At 39.9% G+C, this 25303-nt stretch overlaps 1 protein-coding gene across 1 annotated transcript in view; it reads right to left on the bottom strand.

Moving 5' to 3' along the window:
- The window catches only part of SV2A (synaptic vesicle glycoprotein 2A), a 1331300-nt gene that overhangs the window by 21261 nt on the left and 1284736 nt on the right, over positions 1–25303 (bottom strand). Inside the window, exon 13 of the mRNA XM_044079906.1 lies at positions 23521–23680. Within this exon, the coding sequence (XP_043935841.1) occupies positions 23521–23680 (160 nt within the window). The remainder of the gene's footprint in view (positions 1–23520; positions 23681–25303) is intronic.

The raw sequence follows: 25303 nt of genomic DNA, 5'->3' as shown, positions 1-25303 counted from the left end.
AACATACCCTTGTGAAACATCCCCTAAAACTGTTTAACTTAAGCTTAATTACAGGGTATGTCCTTGACGTATGGAGTACTATCTCAGTGGCACTTCACTTATCCTTGGTACACCTGGAGAACAAAACCTGCTATGTCCGCATGTTATTTATTGACTTCAGCTCAGCCTTCAGCATGGTCACTCCTCAACATCTGATTGAGAAACTGTTCTGTCTGTGTGCTAGCACTTCTTTATGCAAAAGGATTATGGACTTTCTTATTGACAGACCACAAAAAGTATGCATAGGCAACAACACCTCAGTAAGCATCACACTGAACACTGGAGTACCTCAAGGATGTGTTCCGAGTCCCCTGCTGTTCACCATGCTGACACATGACTTCATCACTAGGTACAACACAAACCACATTATTAAGTTTGCAGATGATACTACAATGGTGGGTCTCATCAGCAATGGTGACAAAAAAGCCTACAGAGAGGAGGTGAACCAACTGATTGTCTGTTGTGACAACAACACCCTGGTTATCAATGTGAATAAAACAAAGGAGATAATAGTAGACTTCAGGAACGCAAGACACAAGCCTCATTCTCCACTCACAATCAAAGGAGAAACAGTGGAAGGGGTGAAGAGCACCATGTTCCTGGGGGTGCATATTGCAGAAGACTTGTCTTGGTCAGTAAACACTAATCACATTGTCAAGAAGGCACAACAGCATCTACACTTTCTAAGAAGGTTGAGGAGAGCAAAACTACCACCTTCAGTTCTCACAATCTTCTATAGAGGTACCATTGAAAGAATACTGACTAATAATTTCTCGGTGTGGAATGGAAACTGCATGGTTTCAGACTGCAAATCTCTCCAGAGGGTGGTGAAAGTGGCAGAGAGAATTATCAGGTCCACACTCCCATCTATCCAGGACTTGCACTCTGCTCACTGCCTCAACAGAGCCATGAAAATATCAAAGACTGCACTCACCCTGCCCATGGTTTGTTCTCGTGTTTGTCTTCAGGCAGGAAATACTGTAGCTTAAGTCGCAAAACCACCAGATTTAATATAAGCTTTTTTCCACAAGCCATCAGACTTCTGAACTCCAGTAATAACATACACCATGCTAGTCATAGAGGTCTGGAGTTACAACACTGAAGTAATTCACAGACATATGCAATAACTCTATAAAAGTACAGTCTTATACCTTATGTGCAATATTAACAATGCCAAGTTAACATTCTGTGCAATATGCCAAGTTAGCACTCCATGCAATTTGAAAGCTGATTTTGATCTATGCAATATATTATCTGTACAATATTTTGGTTACTGATTAAGACATGTAAGTGGAATAGTCTTGGTGCATGTCATTGTACTTGTTACTGCACTGCATAAATGTGTTACTGTTGTTAATGTTGGATTAGCATTAGTATATGTGTTATTGTATTAATATCAGTATATGTTGTATGCACATTGAGTTTGAAGTAATGCAATCTTGTTCAGATGCACTGCTCTGCTATCTGAATGACAGTAAAGTTCACTTTGACTTGGACTTTGACTACTACTGTTGTGATGACCCTTCATAAAGGGCACCTCACCACAGACCCTGGGAACTACAGACATATTAGTCTAACTAGTCTAATCCGCAAGACCATGAAGTGCATTACATCTGACTTCATAAACTGCGTCATTAAAAATTTACACCTTGATCATCAGCAGTTTGAAATTGTCAAAGAGGAGTCATGTTTACTCAGCCTAGAAAAGTCTTTCAGAGGGCCATAGAAGCTACGGATAATTGTCACTCATTTCACACAAACTATCAGGATTTGACAAATCCATTTGATACCACTCCACATTCTGGTATTGTTGATAACCTAGGATACCTAAACATATACCCTAGGTGGTATAATAGATAGCAAACTGGCTGAAATATTAAACCCACATACTTAAAGCAACAGATGCCACATCAGAGGAGAGTAACTAGTGGTGTACCTCACAGGTCAGTATTGGGACCCCTCCTATCTGACCTCCAAACAGTAAGTTCAGATCTGTGGCTAATGAAGTTTGCTGATAGTATCAAGGGGTGATCGGAAAATAACATCCAACTTGCAACCGTGTCAGTGCAGCAGAAACTAATCCTTACCATCAACAAAGTGCTGAAAATGGCTAAAATTAAATGCAAAAAAAGTGTAGTATAGTTACATTTGGCTAAAAATTTTCATCTCCATCTTACACCATAGCTTGCACTTCACTCCAAACTGCTAAGATAATCAGGCATCTTGGCATCTAGGTTGATAATTCATTTTCTTGTGACCACTGTGTAGCATTTTTAATTATGAAATTGATTTATTTGGCACAACAGATATCTAAAGGCATCTCAGCCAGTTCAGACAAAGTCATCATTCCCCTGTACTCTGTCCTAATTAGACCAATTACAGTGCAGAATGCCCTCATTGGTATGTACTTTCCAGACAAATTGCACAGGCCCCAGTGTTTTCTAACCAAGACAATAGTCTAAAAACGTTGTACTGCTAAGAGTGGCTTGAAGCCCAGTCTTTATACTCGGCCTCTCACAGACTAGTATGTGAAGATGTATGTCTTGCATTCTGGTCCATCAAGGACCAAAAAACTCTTTGATCTCCTCAAGAAAAACAGCTCCACTAACACTTTATCTAAAAATTTGAATCTTCAACAGCATATAAACAAAATATACTGCAAGGATACCTTTATTACCTAACATTAACCCCATTTGTGGAATAAACTGCCATTATATGTTAAACAGAGTAACACCCTTACATCGTTCAAGATTAATTTAGACAATTGGATGGGCATCCACAAATTCATCCTGGGCCTGACTCGTTTTACCCTCCTAGAAGAGGGACGTATAGTATGAGGCTGGATATTGGCAAAAGAAAATGGTCTCATGATTTTTGCCTTGTAATTCCTATCATACTATAATCCTATAAATCAAATGGCTGTGCACAGATAGTGCTCCCAGGTTGGAAGTACTTGTTCTTCAATAAAAATTTACAACCTTAAGTGAATCTGGGTCAGAAAAATGAGGCAGGATCAAGTAACTGTTGGGCACCTCTCTGTTCTACTGGGGTGGACAAGGGGATCCTAGTTTTGCAGCGCTGCTGTCTGGTTTAAATCAGAAAGAAGTGCATCCAGAATGCTCTAAACAATTATAACACTTAGTAAAAAAAAACAACAACAAAAAAAAAACCCATAATAAGCACTTGAATGAAACGGCATGCATCTCTGCCCTCTTCCACTGTATGCACAGCATCATCTATCTATGGACTTGTTCAGTTAGATATATTCCTACAGTACTAACAACCACTGCTGATGGCCCTCACTTCCACTGCTCTTTCTGTACCACTGACAGTCACAGAAGACACATCACCTCTGGCCTCTTGTGCATGAGACTATAAAAGGTACTGTAGACCAGATGGCTGAAAGGTGGTCAGTTGTGTAATACAAAAATTGCAGTGATTACACCCTACAGCTATGTTAATGCTCTAATGCAAAAAATGGGAGAAGGACAAATGGGCTAGTAGAGAACACAGGCTACTTTGTGGTGGGTGGGCAGGGACCAGAAATAGTATTTGTTAACTGTTCCTTTTCCCTCTGTAAACAGTTTTTACTTATGTTACTGTGCTGAACAAGAAAAACATTGACCCTGGGATTCAGAAACATTTTTCACATCACGGTAAGTGATTTTGTGCAATGAACAGCCATATACTGGGTGCAGGCGACTTAGAGCCTCACTGATTGAGAGCAGAGGAGGCCAAGAAATCCTAAGGTCCATATAGTATGCTAATGGTGGTATAATGAGATGATAATGAACAACATAATTAAAATGAATGCCTCTGTGAATGCAAATGATGGTAAACAATATGACACAGCAATTCAGAAAAGTATATATATATATATATATATATATATATATATATATATATATATATATATATATATATATATATTGCAATTTCAGATGCTAGATAAGGAGTTAATGACTGCAATTTAATCATGGAGTTACAGGACATAAATAAAAAAATTCATGAGACAGCAGCAGCATTAGCAAACCTGTATATGCAACAGGATGTACTCACTGCTGGCAGTTATTCTGTTGCATCTTCAGGCCCTGGCTGGTACCATGTTAATCTTCCACACCTAATACTTCATGCCCTTGATGATATTGATACTGTGGACTATTACTGTGTGGATACAGGCATCATGCAGGAGCTAACTGAGATGTGTTGACTTCATATGGAGGCATGTGGGATGCATGTAGTAGCTATTCCTGCAGCTACTGAGGTATGTGTGAATTTGTGAACACTAGCTGCAGAGGCTTTTCACAACCAGTGTGGGACACAGTTGGTGTATCATAGGCATTTGCCTCAAGGATACTGCATCATTCCTCATTGCCATGCTACACCATGTGGGGGGCATATGTGTTTTTTTTCCATGTACAGGTTCATGGGTGTATACTAGAGTAATGACCATGAGGGCCCTTATAAGACTAGCCATACAAGCCAAATGTGACTCACAAAATAGATTTGTATAGGGGTGATTTACTGACTGCCTCTGTCCATCCGAGACATAGGTGCCAAATAAGAGGTTACCCATCCGTTGGTCCAAGTTGCACTTAAATAACGTTAGGCAGAACTCTGCGTTTTATGGATGGGGAGCCTGTCCTGGAGAATGGGAATTCTCTAAGAAACATATCTGTCTCTCCAACATGTCCTATTTATGTCACAAACAAAATTTAGGTCTTTTGATATAGTATTTCTGATGCTGTTATGAGACCGATTAAAGAGACTGAGCTTTGAGGTGATCAGTGTAGGACATTGTGTTTACTCCCTTTATTTTTTTTGTAAGGAACCTTTGTGGACATTCCAGTTGGTGCATGTATCTGGTCAGGTACAGAGCAAATAGAGCATTATACTCTGTGTTGGGGCTGATGAGGGCCAAGTACAGTAATATGATGACCTATCTGGACCTAGATGTCATGTCCTTACTTATAAGTTGAGCAATATAGAAGGGTTTTCGTAGTATTTTGGTCATGTTGGTTGAAGGCTAGGTAACTGTCTATGTGAGTTCTCAGCTCCTTGACTAGTGAATCATTTTTTTATTTATTTTATTTTATTTATTTAACATTTGTTGACCGGGCTAGTCTAGCTGGATATATGTCCATTTTCAGTAGAGGCCCGGGGAGAAAAGCTCCACAAAGAACAGTCAATTTAAAACAAATCAAAGTTTTTGGGCATGTATAGACAAAAAGACATAGATAATAGTTTACAAGTGACAACAAAACAGCAAAAATAAAAAGAAAAAAAACACAAACTTTTTTTTTTTTTTTTTTTAGGAAAGTACAAGGAATAGGGAGGGGAGTAATAGTGGAAGAAAAGACACAAGGAAAGTGGGGAGAGAAATGCAGAGAGGTTTGGAAAAAGTAAGGTAGAAAGGAGAAGTAATATCTAATATGAGGAGCTTGGAGAAGGTAGTTCATAGTAAGATTTTAAGTGACCTAAGGAATGAGAAGAGAGTAAGGAGGATATGCTTAGGAAGCGAGAAATAGTGATAAAAAGGAGGAGAGATTTTAGTCTGGGGTGCTGCATGGGCAGAGCCAGTGGTTAGTGAGATGAAGTTTGAGCTTCATTTTGAAGAGTGAGGAAGAGGACATCATAGTGAGGTCCTTAGGAAGAAGGTTCCAACTTTTCCCCACTGTGTAGGAGAAAAGTGAGTCACCTGCTTTGTTATTAGATTTGTGTATGGATACTAAAAGTTTGTGTGAAGAGCAGAGGTTAGAAAGATTTTTATAGGGACTAATAAGCTTGGTAAGGATAGGTGTTTTTTCAGGGAAGTAAAGGATTTTTTGGGTGATTATAAGTTGCTGAGATAAAAGCTGATTATCAAGTTCAAGCCAGCCAAGTTGTTTTAAATTTAGGCAATGGTGAGATCTAAAAGGGGAGCTGGTAGCAAATCTGGCTATATTATTGTAGGCGGTAGTTAATTTGTTCAGGTTAGTTTTAGATAGGTTTGTGAATAAAGGTGATGCATACAGGAGAGTAGAGATAAGATGGGTGTGAGCAATGGTAATTCTGGCTGTAGGAGTAAGGAAAGGCTTGATTTTGTAGAGGGAGCCAAGCTTTTTGTTAGTAGATTTAATGGTGGTATTAATATGAGTGTCATAGTTTAGGCAATGATCGATAGTAACACTTAAAGTTTGGTTGTTGTGTCAGGAGATATAACTGTGCCGTTTTTAGATACGATGGAGAAGTGGAGTGGTGGAGATTTTTGTGTGGGTGTGAACAACAAAAGTTTAGTTTTTTTAGGGTTAAGGAGGAGACATTGCTGTAAAAACTACTCTTCTACAAGCTGAAAGACATTTTGGGTGAGGGACTGAAGTTCAATTGGGTTAGAGGCTGAGGAGACTAAGGTGGAGTCATCTGCATACTGTATGGTTACGGCTTGGGGGATGCTAGAAGCAAGATCATTGATAAATATGGAGAATAAAAGGGGACCTAAGATAGATCCTTGGGGGACTCCAAGGGAGACAGGAAGAGGGGAGGATAGAGTGTTTCCTCAGAGGACAGCCTGTTTTCGATTGTCTAGGTAAGATTTGAACCACTGTAGTGCCAGAGTGTCAAGTTACAGTGATTTCAGAAGATTCAAGAGTATTTGATGATTAACCATGTCGAATGCTTTGGAGAGATCTATAAAGACAGCAGATGAGAGGATGTTATTATTGCGGTTTTATTTATGTGATCAGTAAAGGAAAGTAGGGCAGCAGTAGTGCCATGGGGGGGACGAAATCCATGCTGGGAGGGAGCTAGTAGTCCATTTAGAAGGAGCTGGTCAAGCAGTTGTTGGTGAATGCATTTTTCCATGATTTTAGCTAAGGGAGAAAGTAGGGCAATTGGATGGAAGTTTGAAAGTTCTGACGAGGTTCCACCCTTATGAAGGGGAATAATATGGGAGATCTTCCAGATGGAAGGGATAGTGCCTTCTTTGATGGTTCTGTTTATAAGAATAGAGACAGGGTAGGCGATTGCTTTGGCTGCAGTTTGTAGATATTGAGCAGGTAATAAGTCAGCAGAGGGGGTTGAGGGTTTGAGTTTTAGAAGGAGGGTACAGATGAGGGATGTAGAGACAAGTTGTAGATGGAAAGTGGGAGGAGTTGGAAAGGAGGAGAGTGGTGAAAGAGAAGCCACGGGAGGAAGGGAGTTAGCAAGTGACTGGATAGCTCCAGTAAAGAAGTTGTTAAAGGAGTCAGCTATCTGTTTAGGAGTGTTTTCAGTAGTAGTGGCAGGGGTGGGTGTCTTAGTTGTGCCAGGGTGAAGTAAAGTATTGATACCTGTCCAGAATTTCTTAGGGTTTTGGTGGTTATTTTGTTGGAGGTAAAGGAAAAAGTTTTTTTTGTCAAGTTGTACAGATGATTTAGTGGAGTTTCTAAGCTGTTTAAATTTAGTGTGATCAGAAGGGTCTTTAGAAGCACGCCATTTTGACCAGAGTTTGTTTCTTAGCAACATTTTGTGCTTAGTTTCTTTTGTAAGCCAGGGTGCAATTTTTGCTCTATTTTTAAGGGTACGGATAACAGCATGGAGGTTAAGAATTTCAAGGAATTTTGAATTAAAGTAGGCTACTGCTTCATCAAGTTGTAGGTATTTTAGGGGTGACCAGTTACAGAGTCTAAGTTCATTTTGGAAGCATTCAGGGTTAAAGTTTTTGTTGGAGCGTATGGTTTTGAGACTTGTAGGTCTAACTATATTGGACTTATGTCGAAGTAAGTAAGTTAGAAAGTGATCACTCATATCTTCTGGGAGGGTGCCTACTGAGTAGAATGTGGGGGAGGTATTTATTAGAATCCAGTCAAGGATGGATTCTTTTTTGGTGGGTTTGTGGATGCGAGTGGGTGAGGAGACAGTTTGAGTAAAGCCATGCAGGTTAATGTGGTTAGAAGGGGTATTGGCATTACAAATATTCCAGTCAATGTTAAAGTCGCCAAGTACTATGGTTTCTTGTGGATATGACGTGGATAGCCAGCTAAGGATATTTTCAAGGAGGTTGATGTTGTTGCCAGGTGGAATGTAAGAGCACAGAATATAAATAGCCTTGCTAGTATTTAATTGGAGCTTAGTAAAGAGAATTTCAGAGTTAGTGTCAGATGGGAGACAAGAATTTAATGGAGTGAGTTGGAGACCTGTTTTATACAGTAAGGCTATACTCCCTCCTTTCTTGCTAGGGCGATCTACTCTTAGAATATTATACCCAGGAGGGGTGATATCGCAGTCCTGGACATGGGGTTTTAACCAAGTCTCTGTGAGACATAATAGATCAAAGTTGTGAAATTGCAGTAGGGCATGAAACTGTGTTATTTTATTGTTAATACTTCGTATATTTAAGTGAGCTAGTAAAAGGGAGTTAGAGGAGAGGCTAGGGTTGTATTGGGATGAGGAATAAGACATAGGTGTGAAGATAGGAGAGGTAGTGGTGGGGCCTGGGTTGGGATGAATGTCACCATCTAAAAGGAGGTGACTGTGAGATCTGTGAATGTGAATTGGTACAAGATATGAAGCGATTTGTTGTTTTTTCCTATATAGGTGTTTGTAGTAAATATGGCTAACTCTGTGATATTTTGGGAAGAAGTAATTGGAAGTATATGTTATGTTGATGTGTTTTGGGGGAAGTGATGATGCAGTAAAGGATGCTTGTTTTGAGGAGTGGTGGAGGTTAGAGCAGTTGAAGTATTCGTAGGAAGTGGAGATGTAGATAAGGAAAAGAGATGGGAGTATTGAGAGTAGGAGGAGGGATGTGAGGTAAGGATAAAAGAATGGCAAAGGCATTGTGGTATGGAGGAGGAGTTTGGGTGGTAAGAGATTAGATGGGAGGGGAAATTAATAAGATAGGAGAGGAGGTAGGGAGTGTTTGAGAAGGAAATGAATGTGATTGGTTGATATGGGAGGAGGAGTGGCTAGAGAGGTATAAGGCTGGATGTACTGGGGGTGGGTGGGAATAGGGGGTAGGGTAGGGGAGCGGAGTGAGCCCGGAGGGTGAACGGAGCGGGAAGAGCCAAGCAGGCAATCAGTGAGATGCTGATTGCTATTAGCAGGTAAGGTCAGGTAGGTGGAAAGAGGTGATAGTAGAGAGTTAGAGTAGGGTTGGGAGAGTAGAAAGAGAACAGGGAGAAGTGGAAGATAAATGGAGGCGAGGCAGAATTGAAGTAAGTATTAGTAGCTAAAAAGAGATAAGAAAGATACTAGGAGAAGTAGGTAAAGAAAAGGACAAGCTAACTTGGTAAGTGAGGTTAGAGGGAATGGGATAGAATTAATGGTGAGAGAGTGCCATCTAGTGGGCAAAGGTAAAATTACACAGACAACCTAGGAGGGAAAGGAATAGTATGCAGGTGGGTGAGTCAAGTGTGGAGCAAAGTAAAGACCACTAGAGGGGCTGGGGAGATAGAGATAGACAAGAGCTATGGCTGCTGGCTATCCTGGAGTGGTAGGGAGTTTAAGTATGGCAACAGTTTCGATAAATAAAAATGGTTACTAGTCAGCGGACATACTTTCTAGTATTCTTGAGGGGATGCCTTTATTCCTTAATACAGGAAGGACAGTGGGTATAAGTGACTGGACGGAATCCTGGTCATCAGGTAGTACAGGTTCCGACCCTACTGGAGGACAGGCAACTGGCAGGCTAGATAGAGCAAGGGAGAAAGAAGATAGAGTGATAATTTAAACAAGTTGGCAGTAAAAGGCAGGCAATATAAAATACAGGCAGAATAATAGCAAAAGGTTAAACAGGTTTGGTTAAAAAGGTTTAGGGGCATTTTATTGATGACAAAGCTACCCAGGGTGGCCGACTTCCCAAAAGGTACTATAATGCATTTCATAGTATACAGCTTTAAACTTTGGCTTTGACACCAAGCTTTTGTCTGTGTTAGACATTCCTGAGGGGTGTTCATATCTTGCAGGGATTCAATGACTGTTCCCAGTTTGTAATCATCTGCCAACTTTGTCATCTAGAGGCCTTTGACATTGGCTTTGGGTTCCAATAAGTAGATGTCAAACAGGAGAGGATCAAGCACAGAGCCCTCAGGGACTCTTTGTGGAGGTGGCCTCACCATTCCTAACCTCTTGGGTCCTATCCTTGGGCCAGCTAGCTACCCAGAGTATTGTAAAGGGTTTAGGCCTAGTTTTGTAAGTTTGTTGACAATGCCCGAGTGGGGCATTGTATCAAATGCTTTAACCAAATCCACTGCTTTCTCCTCATTCATTGCCTTAGTGACATGTTCAAAGAAGTCAACCAGGTTCATAATCATCTCCTTCCTGTGACAAAGCCAAATTGGGATGGATCCTTTGTCTGGAGGTCTCCTGTGTACTTGTTGATAATTTCCATGATAATTCTTTAAATGGCTTTGTAAATAAGACTAGTTAGATTAATGGGTCTGTAGTTTCCAGGATATGTCAGTCCTCCATTCTCATGGCCTGTTTTAAGACTGCAGTTAAATAATGACTCCAAAGGTCCTGATAAGTCAGATTTTAGACTACTCAGGATGCATCCTGAAATGTTCTCAGGGCCCATTGAGTTTGTGTTCTTGCCTTTAGTGAGTGCAACCAGTACATGCTCCCTAGTTATAGCTGGAGGGGTTATGTTTGAGGGCATTTCTTCACCATGCAGTGTGGAGGGAAGTAGTGTACAACATAGACATCTACAAAGGTGAGGTGCATATGTGCTGCACTGATGCACAGTATAGGCCAGTGTTCACATTCATGAAGCACTCCTTCTTCTAGGCAAGGTATAGACAAGGGCAGGCAATTCATTTTCCCAAGGGGCCACATGAGAAACTGGGACTGTTTTGGAGGGCTGGACCAATAGGCTGAACTCAGTTCTGCTCCACATTCATTTTATCTCTTTATAAAAAGCAGTAAATTGTGTGGTTTGGATTAGCTGCTAATAGTAAATATTACAATTAGGCTATGAAAATGTGAGAGAGTCACTTTGTCATGGCTTTGAGGTCTGAAATTAAGGGATGTACCCGATTTATAGCAAAAATTATTTGTTGGGCCTTGGTCATTTGAGGCAGTTATAGTCCATGTCTGAGTTAACAACCTTAACTTTACCTCACTAAGAATTGTGTGCAAAGTTATAGACTAAAACATGGACTTGAAGTAATCTACTTTCAAAAAATATGACCATCAGACACAAGCCTGGATAATAATAAGTAGGTTTTTCTTTTGCCTGTGAGGGTGGCAACTCAAACAGTGTAAACAATTGTTTGAAAAGATGAACTTCCTAAAAATGTTGGACTAGTACTGATTGTTCGCATAAGCTTTGGATAGTGTAATGTCCAAGTATTCAGTACTATCCCTGTAAAAAGGTCTTATATTGGGCCAAAATTCACTTGTGAAAACAAAACTTGTTTCCCAAAACTACAAAATAAATTTGCAAACAACTTGGCAGAAATATCTCCATCCATAGCTACTCCCTTGACCTCCATAAAAAAATCCCCAGTTTCCATAAAGCACATACAAGCAGAATGTCACCATGTAATAAAGTCTCCATAGAGAGCAAGGCTTCATAGAACCAGACTAGACTTGTTGAGTGTTGAATGATAGAGAATAAATCTCTAACATCAACAGTAGTGAACGGAGAATTTTTGACAAATTCCAAGTCTGAAATGCTCCTTAGGAATGCCATGAGTTTTTAAAAACATGCTGTTTGTTATTAAAAAAAAAAAAGACTTCAGTTTTCTGTCCACAAATACGGCAAGTGGTTCTGTTTTTTTTGAACCTGCAGAAGAAACAGTAGGTCAAGATAAAGAAAGTTATCTGTCAGTGTATGAAGAATAAAGTAAAGAATTTTTTTCAGTGATATTTTACCCTCTCCCAGTCTAAAGCCTTTCTTTTCAGCAAATGGCTTCATAGGTTCTGCCACTTGACTGCTGCCAGGGGATTGCTCACTCACTCTTACTCTTCAATCTCTCTCAAACACACAGTCTTGCTCGAACGCTCTTACTTTCTCTCAGTCTCTCACACACACAGTCTCTTCAGCTTTCAAACATGCATTCACTCTCTCTCTCTCTCCTATCAATCACACACACTCAGCTTTCCTACATGCATTCACTCTCTCTCCGATCAATCACACACACACAGTCTCTTCAGCTTTCATACATGCATTCACTCTCTCTCTCACCGATCTCTCACACACTCAGTCTCTTCAGCTTTCATACATGCATTCACTCTCTCTTTCTTCAATCACACACACAGTCTCTTCAACTTTCATACATGCATTCACTCTCTCTCTCCTTCCAATCAATCACACACACAGTCTCATCGGCTTTCATACATGCATTCACTCTCTCTCTCTCTCTCCGATCAATCACATCAATTAGCAAGTATTTTGTTTGACTTCTCATGTGGGCCAGTCAGGGACAGCCAAAGGTTCAGATGTGACCCATAGGCCATATAATGCCCAGGTCTGGTATAGAGAGTACCTGAGATTTTCTGGATAGTGTGTGTGACTCTCAAATGAGAGGGCACTTATGAGGGCTGGGAGGGAAGGCATGGTTTGGACACATACATCTCTTGTGGATGCCCTGGACATGTTTTTAAGTTCTCCTTTCAAAGTGCAGCAACACCTGATAAGGTTGTTGTCTCAGCACATACACTCACAAACACACGTATGTGCGCACACACATACACACAAACTCTTACACATCCACATGGCTCAGCTCCAAACATGCATGCACAACACTGGCAGTGGCACACTCCCCCTGTCCACTGCACCACAGTCCACCCCTCTATATCTGACACCCATAGCACCAAGTTACATTCAACCATACTGGCACATGTATGGCCCTACCCACTTGTGAAAATCATGATAACTGCATCCTGCCCTCTGTACTCTGTTACCATGGTAGCCTATGTCTTTTGCACAGTGTGGCCAGTCTGTGAATTGAACACCACAGCCTGGGTAAAAATTTGCATGTACCAGTTTTCTTTTCTGTATACTGCTTTAGTCTGGTCCATGGCTATAAACCAGCTGCTACTTCTTAGTGCCATGGCATACTGCATCCACCTTCTTCTGGCACAGTCTTCCTTTGGTGCGGCTCCTCCACAGGCTCATCAGGATCCTGCTCTACTGCCCAGGTGAAACAACTTCATCCTGAATGTGTCTGCCCTGTAGTAACTGTCTGCAAACGATGATGTTATATAACATAGCACAGACTGAATATAGTGTACTTTATGTTCCAGAGTCATACTGCAGGGCAACCCCAGATACATCAGGCAGAACCAGGTCTTCAGCAGGCCAAACACATATTCAGTGATGACCTGGTCTGTGGCAGGGCATAGATGTAGCCAGTTTGTGTCATGGTCTGGGGATTTCTGATAAGTGTCATTAGCCATGGCTCCAGGGCATTTTCATCATTGCCAGTAAGATGTCCATAGCTGAAATCACCCTGCACAAACCACTGATATGCCACACGTGTACCATATGTAGGAATTGTGGATACCGCCTGGGTGACCTGCAAACACAATGTATATTATACTCTGTGCATTACTGACCACTTGAGAGTTGATAGAGTGGAAACCTAGCAGTTAATATATATTTTTACCTGTTCACCAGGTGGAGCCAGTAATGCAATACTGGTGCAATTTATGGCCTCCAGTATATCAGGGAAATTAGCTATGTCATAAAAAGCCTTCATGGTGCTGGCTGTCTCTTCTGTGCTAAGTACTTTTGATTGCTAAACTGCATTTGCTTAAGTCATTTTGAGTGCTCTCTACTCTTTCCTGCTTTGATTTGTGCATTTCACTGTATTTTAGTAAAAAAATTGCTGTTCTTCTCAATGTTACTGCTGTAAGACTGCCTTGAAATATTGTTCAGCAAGTCATTTCCAGCTAGTTGTTTAATTGGTTTGTGGCAGCATTGCAATTGTGGGTTTGTTCTACTGAGTTTCACATTAACAGCACTGGGTTTATTCATCTTGTGGCAGGAGGTGTGTTTGCCTGGTTTGTCTGAGTTAGGAAATACAGAAAAGAGATCATTGTGTTGTCATTTAATTGACAAGATGGCTCATTTATTTAGTTTTCTGTTTTTACACTTTGGCAATAAGCAGTGAGTGCCCTGTGCAGTAGCAAACACCTAGAAAGCAAAGTTTTCTATAGAATGGTCCATAAAACTGAACCCGGTAAAGCAGTAAATACTGAGCATATACCTTGAGTGCTGACAAGCTTAGGGCAGTTAGTTGAGGATCAAGTGGCAATACTTATAGATTTAGTAGAATTCAGTAATGATTAAACATTAAAGTTAGTAGATTTCCATAATCTGCCCCAATAAAGCACCCTTACTGGTCTGCACCAACAAAGCACACTTAATAGCCTTCTAACCCTCATACACCACCTTTTTGTAGATCACCAATCAAAAGACTGAACAGCATGGATATGCAATTTCATAAGTCCTCTGCAGCACACTTGGTGGATATGGGCATCATCAGACAATGTAGCAATTGTATGTTTACAGACACAGTATGTGAAAGGTGTACTTACACAATGACACGGAAGGTTAAACTGTCGGATACAAGAGCACATCATGTTGCCAAAACCACACACACAACACCCACTACACTTAGCACACAACACACACAGACTAACGTATGGTGAGGCATTTAAAAACAATTTTCCTAAACAACAAAGATCGCCTAGACTGCCCATTGGCAAAGCTATGCCTCAGCAAGCCCAAAGGCACTCAGAAAAAAAACAGCACCTAACACCACACATACTGTCATTCTCAGTGAGCCTCAAAACTAAACCCCTAAAGGAAGCAAACACACTTTCCAAGGCTCTCGTCATAGTGAACTCCATTGTAAGATATACTGATGCTCCTATAACCAGGGATGTACCTCCCTGGACTATACAAAGAAAGACATTTTGGAGCTTTTGGACTAACTGTTTCAGGCTACTATGAGGTTAGCATTGATCAGCATGTTGCCATTACAGAGGATAATGCCAAGATATGGGCAAAAAATGATTGATTTCAGTAACTGGCTGTCATTCTGATGTAATTCTAAGGGGGAGCCAATCTTTGTCAGCTTGGGAGAACATGGTTAACAGACCTTGTTGCTTTGGCAAAGGTGGTCCACACCTTTCCCCTCTAGGCTTTTGAATACTGGCTAAAACTTTATCCATTCCCATAGTCCCGTTTTTAGAAATTGCCAAATTGACAAAGCTACCAACATTGCAAAATCAACTCAACTGAACCTCAGGGTGTTACTGCTCAATGCCAGGAGCCTAAATATTAAAAAAAAAAAACTACACTCCCTCCAAGCCCTCCTCACACACAAGAATACAGACATCTGTGCAGTTCTCAGACATGGTTTAAAGCAGCAGAGAGTACCCTGACAGTGCAAGGTTTCAGTGCCTTCCACACTTTTAGACCAGTAGCTGCACAGACAAGGGCTAAAGATGGAGATGTCTCAATATACATCAATCTCATGCACACCTCTAGGGTGGTCTAACACAATGACATGCTGGAGTCCCTCCAAGTGCACATCACCATGGACAAAATTCAGTACAATATCCTAGCCAGCTGTAGGTCACCCTTTGTCTCAAGAAGCTCCCAATGTATACTTGGAAGTGACTTCCAAGATGGCTATACACTGAGTAACCTTAATTCTATCTCTCCCAGTGTGAAAACAAACTCAGTAGAGAAGGCCAGTACACTTCTGTTTATGGGTAAATGTCAGTAACTGGCTAGTAAGTGGAAGAAAGCAATGGTAGCTATAATACCTAAGGAGGGTAAAGATCTATCAGAGCCAGCTTCATACAGGCCCATTTCAATACTAAACCATGATTATAAAGTGTTCATGTGTATAATGGCTAAAAATGACAAAAGTAATGCCAAAACTGATGGATATGGATCAATGTGGTTTTGTGGAGAGGAGGCAAACCTTTGACAACATTAACAGAACACTGATGATCCAGAAGGAAGCAGAATATAAGAAGATACCATTGTTGTTGGTGGGTCTTGATGCAGAGAAAGCATTTGGCAGAGTAAGCTGGGACTTTATGAGCAGGACAATGGAAGCATTTGCATTTTCTGAAAAAAGTATAAGGTTGATTAGGAGGATATATGAGGGATCGGAGGTGAAAATTAAAGTAGGTAGGGTCCTCTCTGATAATTTCTTCTTGAGCAGAGGAACCAGGCAGGGGTGTCCTCTTTCCCCTTTGTTATTTGCATTATATTTAGAACCACTGGCAAAGAAAATAAGGGCCTTGAAATTCAAGGATATAAATGGTATGGCAGTCAAGAAAAGCTGGCTCTATTTGCAGATGATATTATTTTATACCTGACAAAACCAGAAATAGACATTACAGTGTTGTGGAACATTTTGAGACAGTTTCAGATCCTTTTGGGATACAAAATTAATGAAGCTAAAACAAAGGCAATAGCAGTAAATTATCTACTCACACGTGAACTGGTTCAGGAATACCCATATTTATGGAGACATGATAAAATGAAATATTTAGGAGTATGGATTAAAAATGATTCTGGTGTGGCAGCTAAGGATATGTGGGAATCGACTAAACAAAAGATAATACAAAAACTGAGAAAATGGAAGCTTTGTTATATTGATATGGATAGTAAGATCTAAGCAGTTAAAATGTTTTTAGTCCCTTTAGTCTTATACATAGGTCAGGAATATTTTTATCAACCAAAGGAGAAGTTGTGCAATTAATAACGAGCTGAAGGACTTTATCTGGGAAGGGAAGACAACAAAAGTCAAGTGGGATAAGCTGATTCTTCCAGTAGAAAAGGGCAAATTGGGATTACCCAATTTGAAGGGGCATTTCAGAGCTGCACAGTTAAGGCTCCTATACACAGCACAAGCAGAAAACTATTATTCAAAGAGGAAAGGGATGATGTTGAAAAAGAGGGGAAGCTCAAGAAAAAAGGAGAGACTGGAATTTGGGATGCAGGCCTCTAAGGAGTATAACAATAATCATACAAGATATTATATCCATAAGGCAGCAGAAAGTATTCTAAGAACTAAGCCAACATGGGAATGGAGAAAGGAGATTCTGCTGATAGGGAGGACTGCAATTAGGCATATAGACAATAGGCAAGACAGGGCTGGAATTTATTGGAGAAAACTGGCAAAGGAGCCAAAGTATTGGGAGCAAATAACTAGAGAGGGAAAGGTAATAGAATGGGAAGACGGCAAGAATTTATTAGGACTGCAGGTTGGAGATTGCCTTCCCTATCACGGATATATATCAGAGGATAGGCAAACAGAAAGAAATAGGGGGGTTCTAAACAAAAGACCAGCACTGGTAGAGTTTTTGGTAGAATCTAGAACAGAAGCTGCCATTAAAAAAGGAATAATTAGTAGTGCATACAAAATATTGCATGATAACTGTAAGAATCAATCAGATGAGGTTAGAAAGGATTGGGAATAGAGACTGGATAAGCCATTCACAAAGAAACAATAGAAGGATATATGTATGTCTCCCAAATATGCAACAAAATCTAGAAGATTTAGGAGTTTTGCTTGGAGATGTTTACATAGATATTTTTATACACCAAGCAGACTCCAGAGACTTTTTCATCAGGTAGACAGCAAATGTTGGATGTGTGATGGGGAAGAAAGAGGTACTAGGGAACATATTTTCTGGGAGTGTGGTGGGTTGGCAGACTTTAAGGATTCCCTGCAGGGTGCAGTGTTGGTGATGCTGGGAGGGCAGATTGGTGTGACGAGAGAGATGATTTTTCTGAGCTATGATAGAGAATCAGAATTGTCTAGACATGGTAAGGCCTTGCTGTGTCTAATTATGGTGGCTGCCAAAAACAGCAATTACTAGAAAATGGAAATCAAAGTCTAAACCAACTATATTAGAAGTAGTGAATATAATAACAGAGGGTGGCACAGTGGTGCAGAGGTTAGCATTGTCACCTTATGGCAAGAGGCTGTCTGGTTCAATTCTCGGCTGGGGTACCTTCTGTGTAGAGTCTACATGTCCTCCCTGCATTTGCATGGGTTTCCTCTGGGTACTCTGGTTTCCTCACACATTCCAAAGACATGTCTGGAGCTTTTCTTCCAAGGCCTCCTCTCTCTCTGTCCTAATTGGACTTTCCCAGTCAACAAATGTTAAATAAATTAATAAATAAAACAACTGGAACTGAGATCTTTAGAAAAGGGTAGGAGCAAACTGCATAGGAAAAAATGGGAATTGTGAGAAAAATACATACAGGGGAAGAATGAGGTTTAAGAGAAGGCAGAACTAAAATGAGCTATGTAATGTCTGACTGAAAATGATTGAGTAGATTATAAGTGATGTGTAATGTTTGCATCTGGGAGTGTGTCAGTATGGTTTGTGATGTAAAATGCTTGTAGCTAGGATTGTGTCTGTGTGGTTTGTTTTCAATTATATAAATGTATGATTGCTTATGCGGTAAGTGATAGTTTAATAAAGACGTTTCTTGTTTAAAAAAAGGGGCAGGAATTGAATAATTTATTTAATATTGCTTAGGTTACATGATATATAGCAATATATGTGAAGCATAATGTTTGTTAAATGTGAATTTGTTAATACAGTTTGACTACTTTTGTATAAATGTAAAATTGCCTGTGTCACAAATGATAATTCAATAAAGGTGTGTTTAAAAAACACAATGCATACTTGGACCTACTGGAGACAATTGCCATCAAACATAACACCCTACTCATGGGAGACTTTATTTACACCTCTATAGACTGGGAATCTTACAAGGCATCAAATCTATAGTCACAGAGATTCCTGGACTTCATAAATACAAACGCCATTGACCAAATAGTGAATATGCCCATTACAGGCTCCAACATACTGAACCTCCATGTTCACATATATGGGAGAATGCTGCATCACCCAATGTCTCGTCCTCCATGGTGAGGTATGACCATAAAGATGTTTCCTTTGAAATAAAATCAAATTTGTATCCCATTAAAACAAGTAAGAGTTAGAAACTATTTTAAGGCAAGTTACATTTTATTAAGTTATGGGTTTGTTAAAATTCAATGCCCCTCTAAACACTGAGAACACAGCAGCCTATGCTGAATTGCTCTTAGAAACTCTGTACAACCATGTCAATGGCTGCATAGAGACTGCTGTAACTACCAGAAATAAGCCCAGGACTAGCCCCAGAAGCAAACTGCCCTGATGGTATCCCAGATTATACAGGATATACAACAAAGGGGGAAAATATGGCAAAAATCAGGAAGGGTAGTTTCCATAAAGATAACATCTCTCTTATCAAACTAAATAGATAACTAAGAGGGATAATTAGGTCAAGCAAAGCCAACTTTGAGGTTTAGATAGCCTCCCAGGTGAAAGATAATCATAAGGTCTTCTCCAGCTCTGTCAGAAACCTCAAGGCAACACACAGCAATTTGCTGAACTGGTGGTTATAATGGTGCCACATTCACTGTGGCAATATAACAAACCTATTAGTGGACAAATTCAGTTTCAACTTTACCCACCCCTCATCCCAACCGTCTACCCAAAAATACCCACAGAAGTAAACCCTCCACTATAACTAGGGTGCAGGTACTGACAGCACTCACTAAAGCCAAAAACACAGCCCCATTGGGCCCTGATAACATCCCAGAATGCCTCTTGAACAGTCTAAAGTATGGGTCATCAGGAGTCCTGGAGTCATTATTTAATATAGTGCTAAAATAGGCTTTGTGCCATGTGAAAGGAGGACTGTGACAATCATCCCCCTTCATAAGGGAGGACCTTCAACAGATCCTGGAAACTACATACCCATTAGTCTTATTTGCAAAGCCATGGAAAGAATTATCATGGAAATTTTCAACAAGGAAATAGACTTCCAGACACTCTTCCATCCCAGTTTGGCTTTGTCAAAGGAGGGTCATGCTTACTGTATCCTGTGGATTTCTTTGAAAAGGTCATTAAGGCAATGGTTGAGGGGAAAGTGGTGTACACTGCCTAATTAGATCTGGCTAAAGCTTTGATATAACACCCCACTCAGGCATTTGTCAACAAACTTATAAAACTAGGTATAAATGCCTTTAAACCATCCTGGATAGCCAGCTGGCTCACTGATAGGGCCCAGGAGATTAGAATCAGTGAGGCCATCTCTACAAAGAGGTTGGACACCAGTGGAATCCCCCCAGGGCTCTGCGTTAGGCCCACTCCTTGTTGGCATCTACGTCTTGGATGTCAAAGGCCTCTGGCTAATAATGTTTGCAGATGTTTGCATACTGGGAGCAGTCACTGAATCCTCCCAAGATGAGAACATCTGTCATTAAGGCCTAATATAAATACTTGGTACCAAAGCTATTGCTTAAAACTCAATACAAATAAATGCATTATACTACCTTTTGGGAAGTCTGTCACCCCAGGTAACTATGTCATCATTAAACACCCCTAAAAGTTGATTCACTAATCAGGGATCTGGGAACTCATGTAGATAGTATTCTAGTCTTCAACCAGCATATATCCAAGGTGGTAAGAAAATCCTTCCATGTTGCTCGAAGTATAAGCAAGGACATAGCATCTAGGTCCAGAGATGTCATCATAACATTGTGCTCAACCCTCTTCAGACTCATCACAGAGTATAATGCCCCATTAAGTATGTACCTGACCAGACACATGCAGCAACTGGAACATCCACAAAGGTTCCTTACAAAATAAATACAGGGATTAAACACAATCTCCTATGCTGATCACCTCAAAGCCCTGTCTCTTTATTCAGTATCATACAAACTTATGAGAGGTGATCTTTGTTTGGTATACATGGTATCCCTTGACCCTGTTTTGATGAACCTTCTGCACATCCATAAAACAAACAGCATCAGAACTACTAGATTAAAATACCTACATTTTGCTTGTGACATAAATAGGACTTGTTGGAAAGACAGATATGTTTCTCAGAGAATTCCCGTTCTCTGTAACAGGGTCCCCATCCATGTGAAGCAGAGTTCCTCCCTGTCCCTATTTAAGTGCAACTTGGACCAATGGATGGGTAATCAGAAATTCCCCTCTGGGCTGCTACCTATGTCTTTGATGGACCGAGGCAATCAGTAAATCACTCCCTATATAATTTGTGGGCCACATTTGGGATGTACGGCTAGGCTTGTTAGCCTACTATACACCAGTGAACCTATATGCAGTTGCAGTACACCATGAATACTTTAATTTTTCTGTTGTCCTAGGTTTCCATAAACTTTACATTTTTTAGAAGCTCTGTTGTTATTTACGGTTTGATTTTACACCTCTCCTGAGCAGTTTTATTACCCGACACACCGACTCGCTGAACAATGTTGCACCACCTTGTGCTACGTTAAATTGAACCCCCAAAGAACCTTGAACTTTATCTGCTGTTAGTGAGAAGCAGTTTCAGGAAAAGAATAAGTAAGCCCTATTGCTGATTCATACCTGTGAGAGAAGAAGCAAAAAACTTAGCAGCAACTATCTCAGTGGCAGCCGTATTTATTCATTGAAAATTAATGTTTTATAAATTAAACCATAAAGTGTCAAATTGTGATGTATGAGCTTAGAATAACTTAGCAAGAATATTATTTGAAGCAAAAAAACATAAAAAATCATGTTATTTGAGGTCAATTTATGCATACTCAGAAGCACATACCCATGTCCCAAGCCAGGCAGATACAAGTATATTAACACCAGAACATGCATAGTATTCACCCAGATATGGAATATTCTTAATAAAGAGCTGATGGACTTTATCTGGGAGGGGAAGATGGCAAGAGTCAGTTGGGATAAGCTGATTCTTCCAGTAGAACAGTGCGGATTTGGGTTACCCAATGTGAAGGGGTATTTCAGAGCTATACAGTTCAGGCTCCTATACATAGCACAAGCAAAAAATATATAATTCAAGGTGGAAGGGGATGATGTTGAAACGGCAGCAGGGGGGGGGGGCTCATGAAACAAGGAGACACTGGGATTTTGGATGCAGGCCTTTAAGGAGAATAACAATAATAATAATACAGAATACTATATCCATAAATTAGCAAAAAGTATTCTAAGAACTAAGCCAACAAGGGAACAGGGAAAGGAGATTCTGCCGATAGGGCTGACTGCAATTAAGGATATAGACAACAGGCAAGGGGGGCTGAAATTTATTGAAGAAAGCTGGCAAAGGAACTGAGGTAATGGGAGCAAATAACAAGAGAGGGAAATGTGATAGAATGGGAAGAGGACAAGAATTTATTTGGACTGCAGGTTAGAGATTGCCTTCCCTATCAAAAATTGATATCAGAGTGTAACTATAAGAATCAATCAGAGGAGTTTAGAAAAGATTAGCAAGAGAAACTGGATAAGCAATTCACAAAAAAAAAAAAAAAAAAAAAAAAAAAAACAATGGGAGGATATATGGATATCTCCCAAATATGCAGCAAAATCTAGAAGATTTAGGAGTTTTGCTTGGAGATGTTTACATAGATATTTTTATACACCAAGCAGACTCCAGAGACTTTTTCATCAGGTAGACAGCAAATGTTGGCTGTGTGATGGGGAAGAAAGAGGTACTAAGGAACATATTTTCTGGGAGTGTGGTGGGTTGGAAGACTTTAAGGATTCCCTGCAGGGTGCACTGTTGGTGATGCCAGGAGGCCAGATTGATGTGACGAGAGAGATGATTTTTCTGAGCTATGATAGAGAATCAGAATTGCCTAGACATGGTAAGGCCTTGCTGTGTCTAATTATGGTGGCTGCCAAAAAAGCAATTGCTAGAAAATGGAAATCAAAATCTAAACTAACTATATTAGAAGTATTGAATATAGTAACAGAGATAAAATAACTGGAATTGAGATCTTTAAAAATGCTAGGAGCAAACCACATAATAAAAAAATGGGAATTGTGCGAACAATACATACAGGGGAGGAATGAAATTTAAAAGAAGGCAGGACTTATATGAGCTATGCAATGTTTGACTGTAAACAATTGGGTAGATTATAAGTGATGTATAATGTTTGTAACTGGCAGTGTGTCAGTATGGTTTGTGATGTAAAATGCTTGCAACTACAATTGTGTTGGTGTGGTTTGTTTATATTTATATACATGTATGATTGCTTATGTTGTAAGTGATGGTTTAATAAAGACGTTTCTTTAAAAAAGGGGGGCAGGAATTGAATAATTTATGTAATGTGGCTTAGATTATATGATATATAGCAATATATGTGAAGTATAATGTTTGTTGATGTTAATTTGTTAATACAGTTTGATTACTTTTGTATAAATGTAAATTTGCCTATGTCACAAGTGATATCAATAAAGGTAATTAAAAAATATATGATGTCATAATAACTCAGTTTCAAAAGCATATATGATGTCATAATAACTCAGTTTCAAAAGCAAAGAATAGCTGTTGTCACATATATATCCATTTATACATAGAAATACTGGCATCTATATGCAAATACATTTAGCCCTGCACAGACATTTACAAACTTATGTACGCATTCATGTGCAAACTCACACCTACTCCCACACCACACATCTTACCTTTTGTCAGAAGGATACAGTTCCACTGTTAGCACATCTAATGCATTCCATGATGCAATGCTGACGCCACCAAATAAGCACAGCAAAGCAATCATGGCCGATTCACTGTTCCCAAATGACAAGAAGAAGCAACTGATACAGGACATAATGCTGGAGCCAGCTGCAGAGAGAGAGAGAGAGAGAGAGCAAGAGTAAATGTTTTGATTGCGTAGATGATTTTTTAAGGTACACAAGCACAATAAAAACTGGAGCAGACTTTCAAGGATACAATACTGCTTCCTGTTAAAGGAAAACTTTATCATTTTATTGGTTGGCTTCTGTCAATTACTTACATATGAGCATGGTATCATACAATATTATTTGAAAAACAACAGTTCCCCACTTTCTTAAAATAATATTTTATTGTGCATACATGGAGAGTCAATCTATATACATTAATTACATTGGATTACTGCTTATAGTGTATTAATGGGGCCTGGATGCCTGTATTTGAGATGTCTACACTGTGTCTTGCTGCATTTGACACAGATTTTGAGCAAGCAGTGACAACAATGGGCTGTCCCTTTTTGTGTTACTGAAGTTAAAACTTAATCTTTATGCATAACTGTGTCTGAGAATCAGCTCTTAGATGCCTCCTCCAACTAAAGAACACGGTTCTTTTTCTGTTTTCACCCAGTTTTACTCACACTTTAAAACATATTATGCATTTACTTTGAATGAATGCATAAATTTAGTGTTGCCTTACAATTTCTAATATACATGTCAAATTCACAGTGCAGGGAATACAGTTCAGCTTTCCTTCTAAAATCAGAGTGCCTGGGCAGGTTGCAGCTTCTGTTCTGTAATCCTTGTGTTTTTTGATGATTTTTTAATTACTTTATCTTCCTACTGGTACTTGCTATTCTGCTTTACGAACATTAGCTTGAATTCATGTATCATTAATGCATTGCACTATGCAAATTTGCACAGATAGCTGTCATGCTTGGGTGTGAATAATTCATAGAAGGAAACAGATTGACTGTACACTAACAAAAATAGTGCACCATACAGCACGTTAATGAGGCATAATCATATTAAAATGAGAAACTCCATAAAAATGAGCCAAAGAGATTATGAAAACAAATAAACCCAAAAAGTGGACAAATCCACAGTATGTGACTGTACATACTCATTCTGAATGTCACGGTGTGCAGTGACGGTGATTCTGCAAATAGTGGTAACAGCAGCATAACACCCTGTGTTGGGAGACAGCCCCTTAACGCCAGTGCTCATGGTGTTATGAGTCAGAAACCTCTGCACAACTAGAGAAGGACAGACAATACCTGACAAAATGGATGGGCCTTTTCTAAATGGACTGGAACACTGTGAGAGATACAATCAAAATGTGTCAATCACAAGTAGACTTGAGAGAGATGAGTGGTATGCCAGTTCTTGTGGACACAAAGGTATGTGCAGCTTTAACAATCTTACTTATAAGGACCTTCCATCGACTCATGTGGGACATGTTAGGGATATCATAGCCATCAGCCTCATGAATCCTTAGCATGTTCCTTGATATAATTCTGCAACATGCGAAGGAATATATCTGGTTCCTTAGCACAGTAGCGGAGAAAATGAACAACAAGCAAGCCTTTTAACACACACCCCTTTGCTTTGAGTTCCTGGGAGCCACAGACTGCACACATTTGCTAACAAGGCTCTGAATGGTCCAGAGGGCCTGCAATATGACAGCAAGAAGGGCTTCCACTTCCTCAACTGTCACATGGTCTCTAATGCCCAGGGA

Source organism: Protopterus annectens, chromosome 8.part0 (genome assembly GCF_019279795.1).
Source record: "Protopterus annectens isolate FY-2018-M chromosome 8.part0, PAN1.0, whole genome shotgun sequence".
Lineage (NCBI taxonomy): Eukaryota > Metazoa > Chordata > Ceratodontiformes > Protopteridae > Protopterus > Protopterus annectens.
The sequence above is the reverse complement of the archived record's forward strand: the minus strand, read 5'-3'. Positions and strand labels throughout refer to the sequence as shown.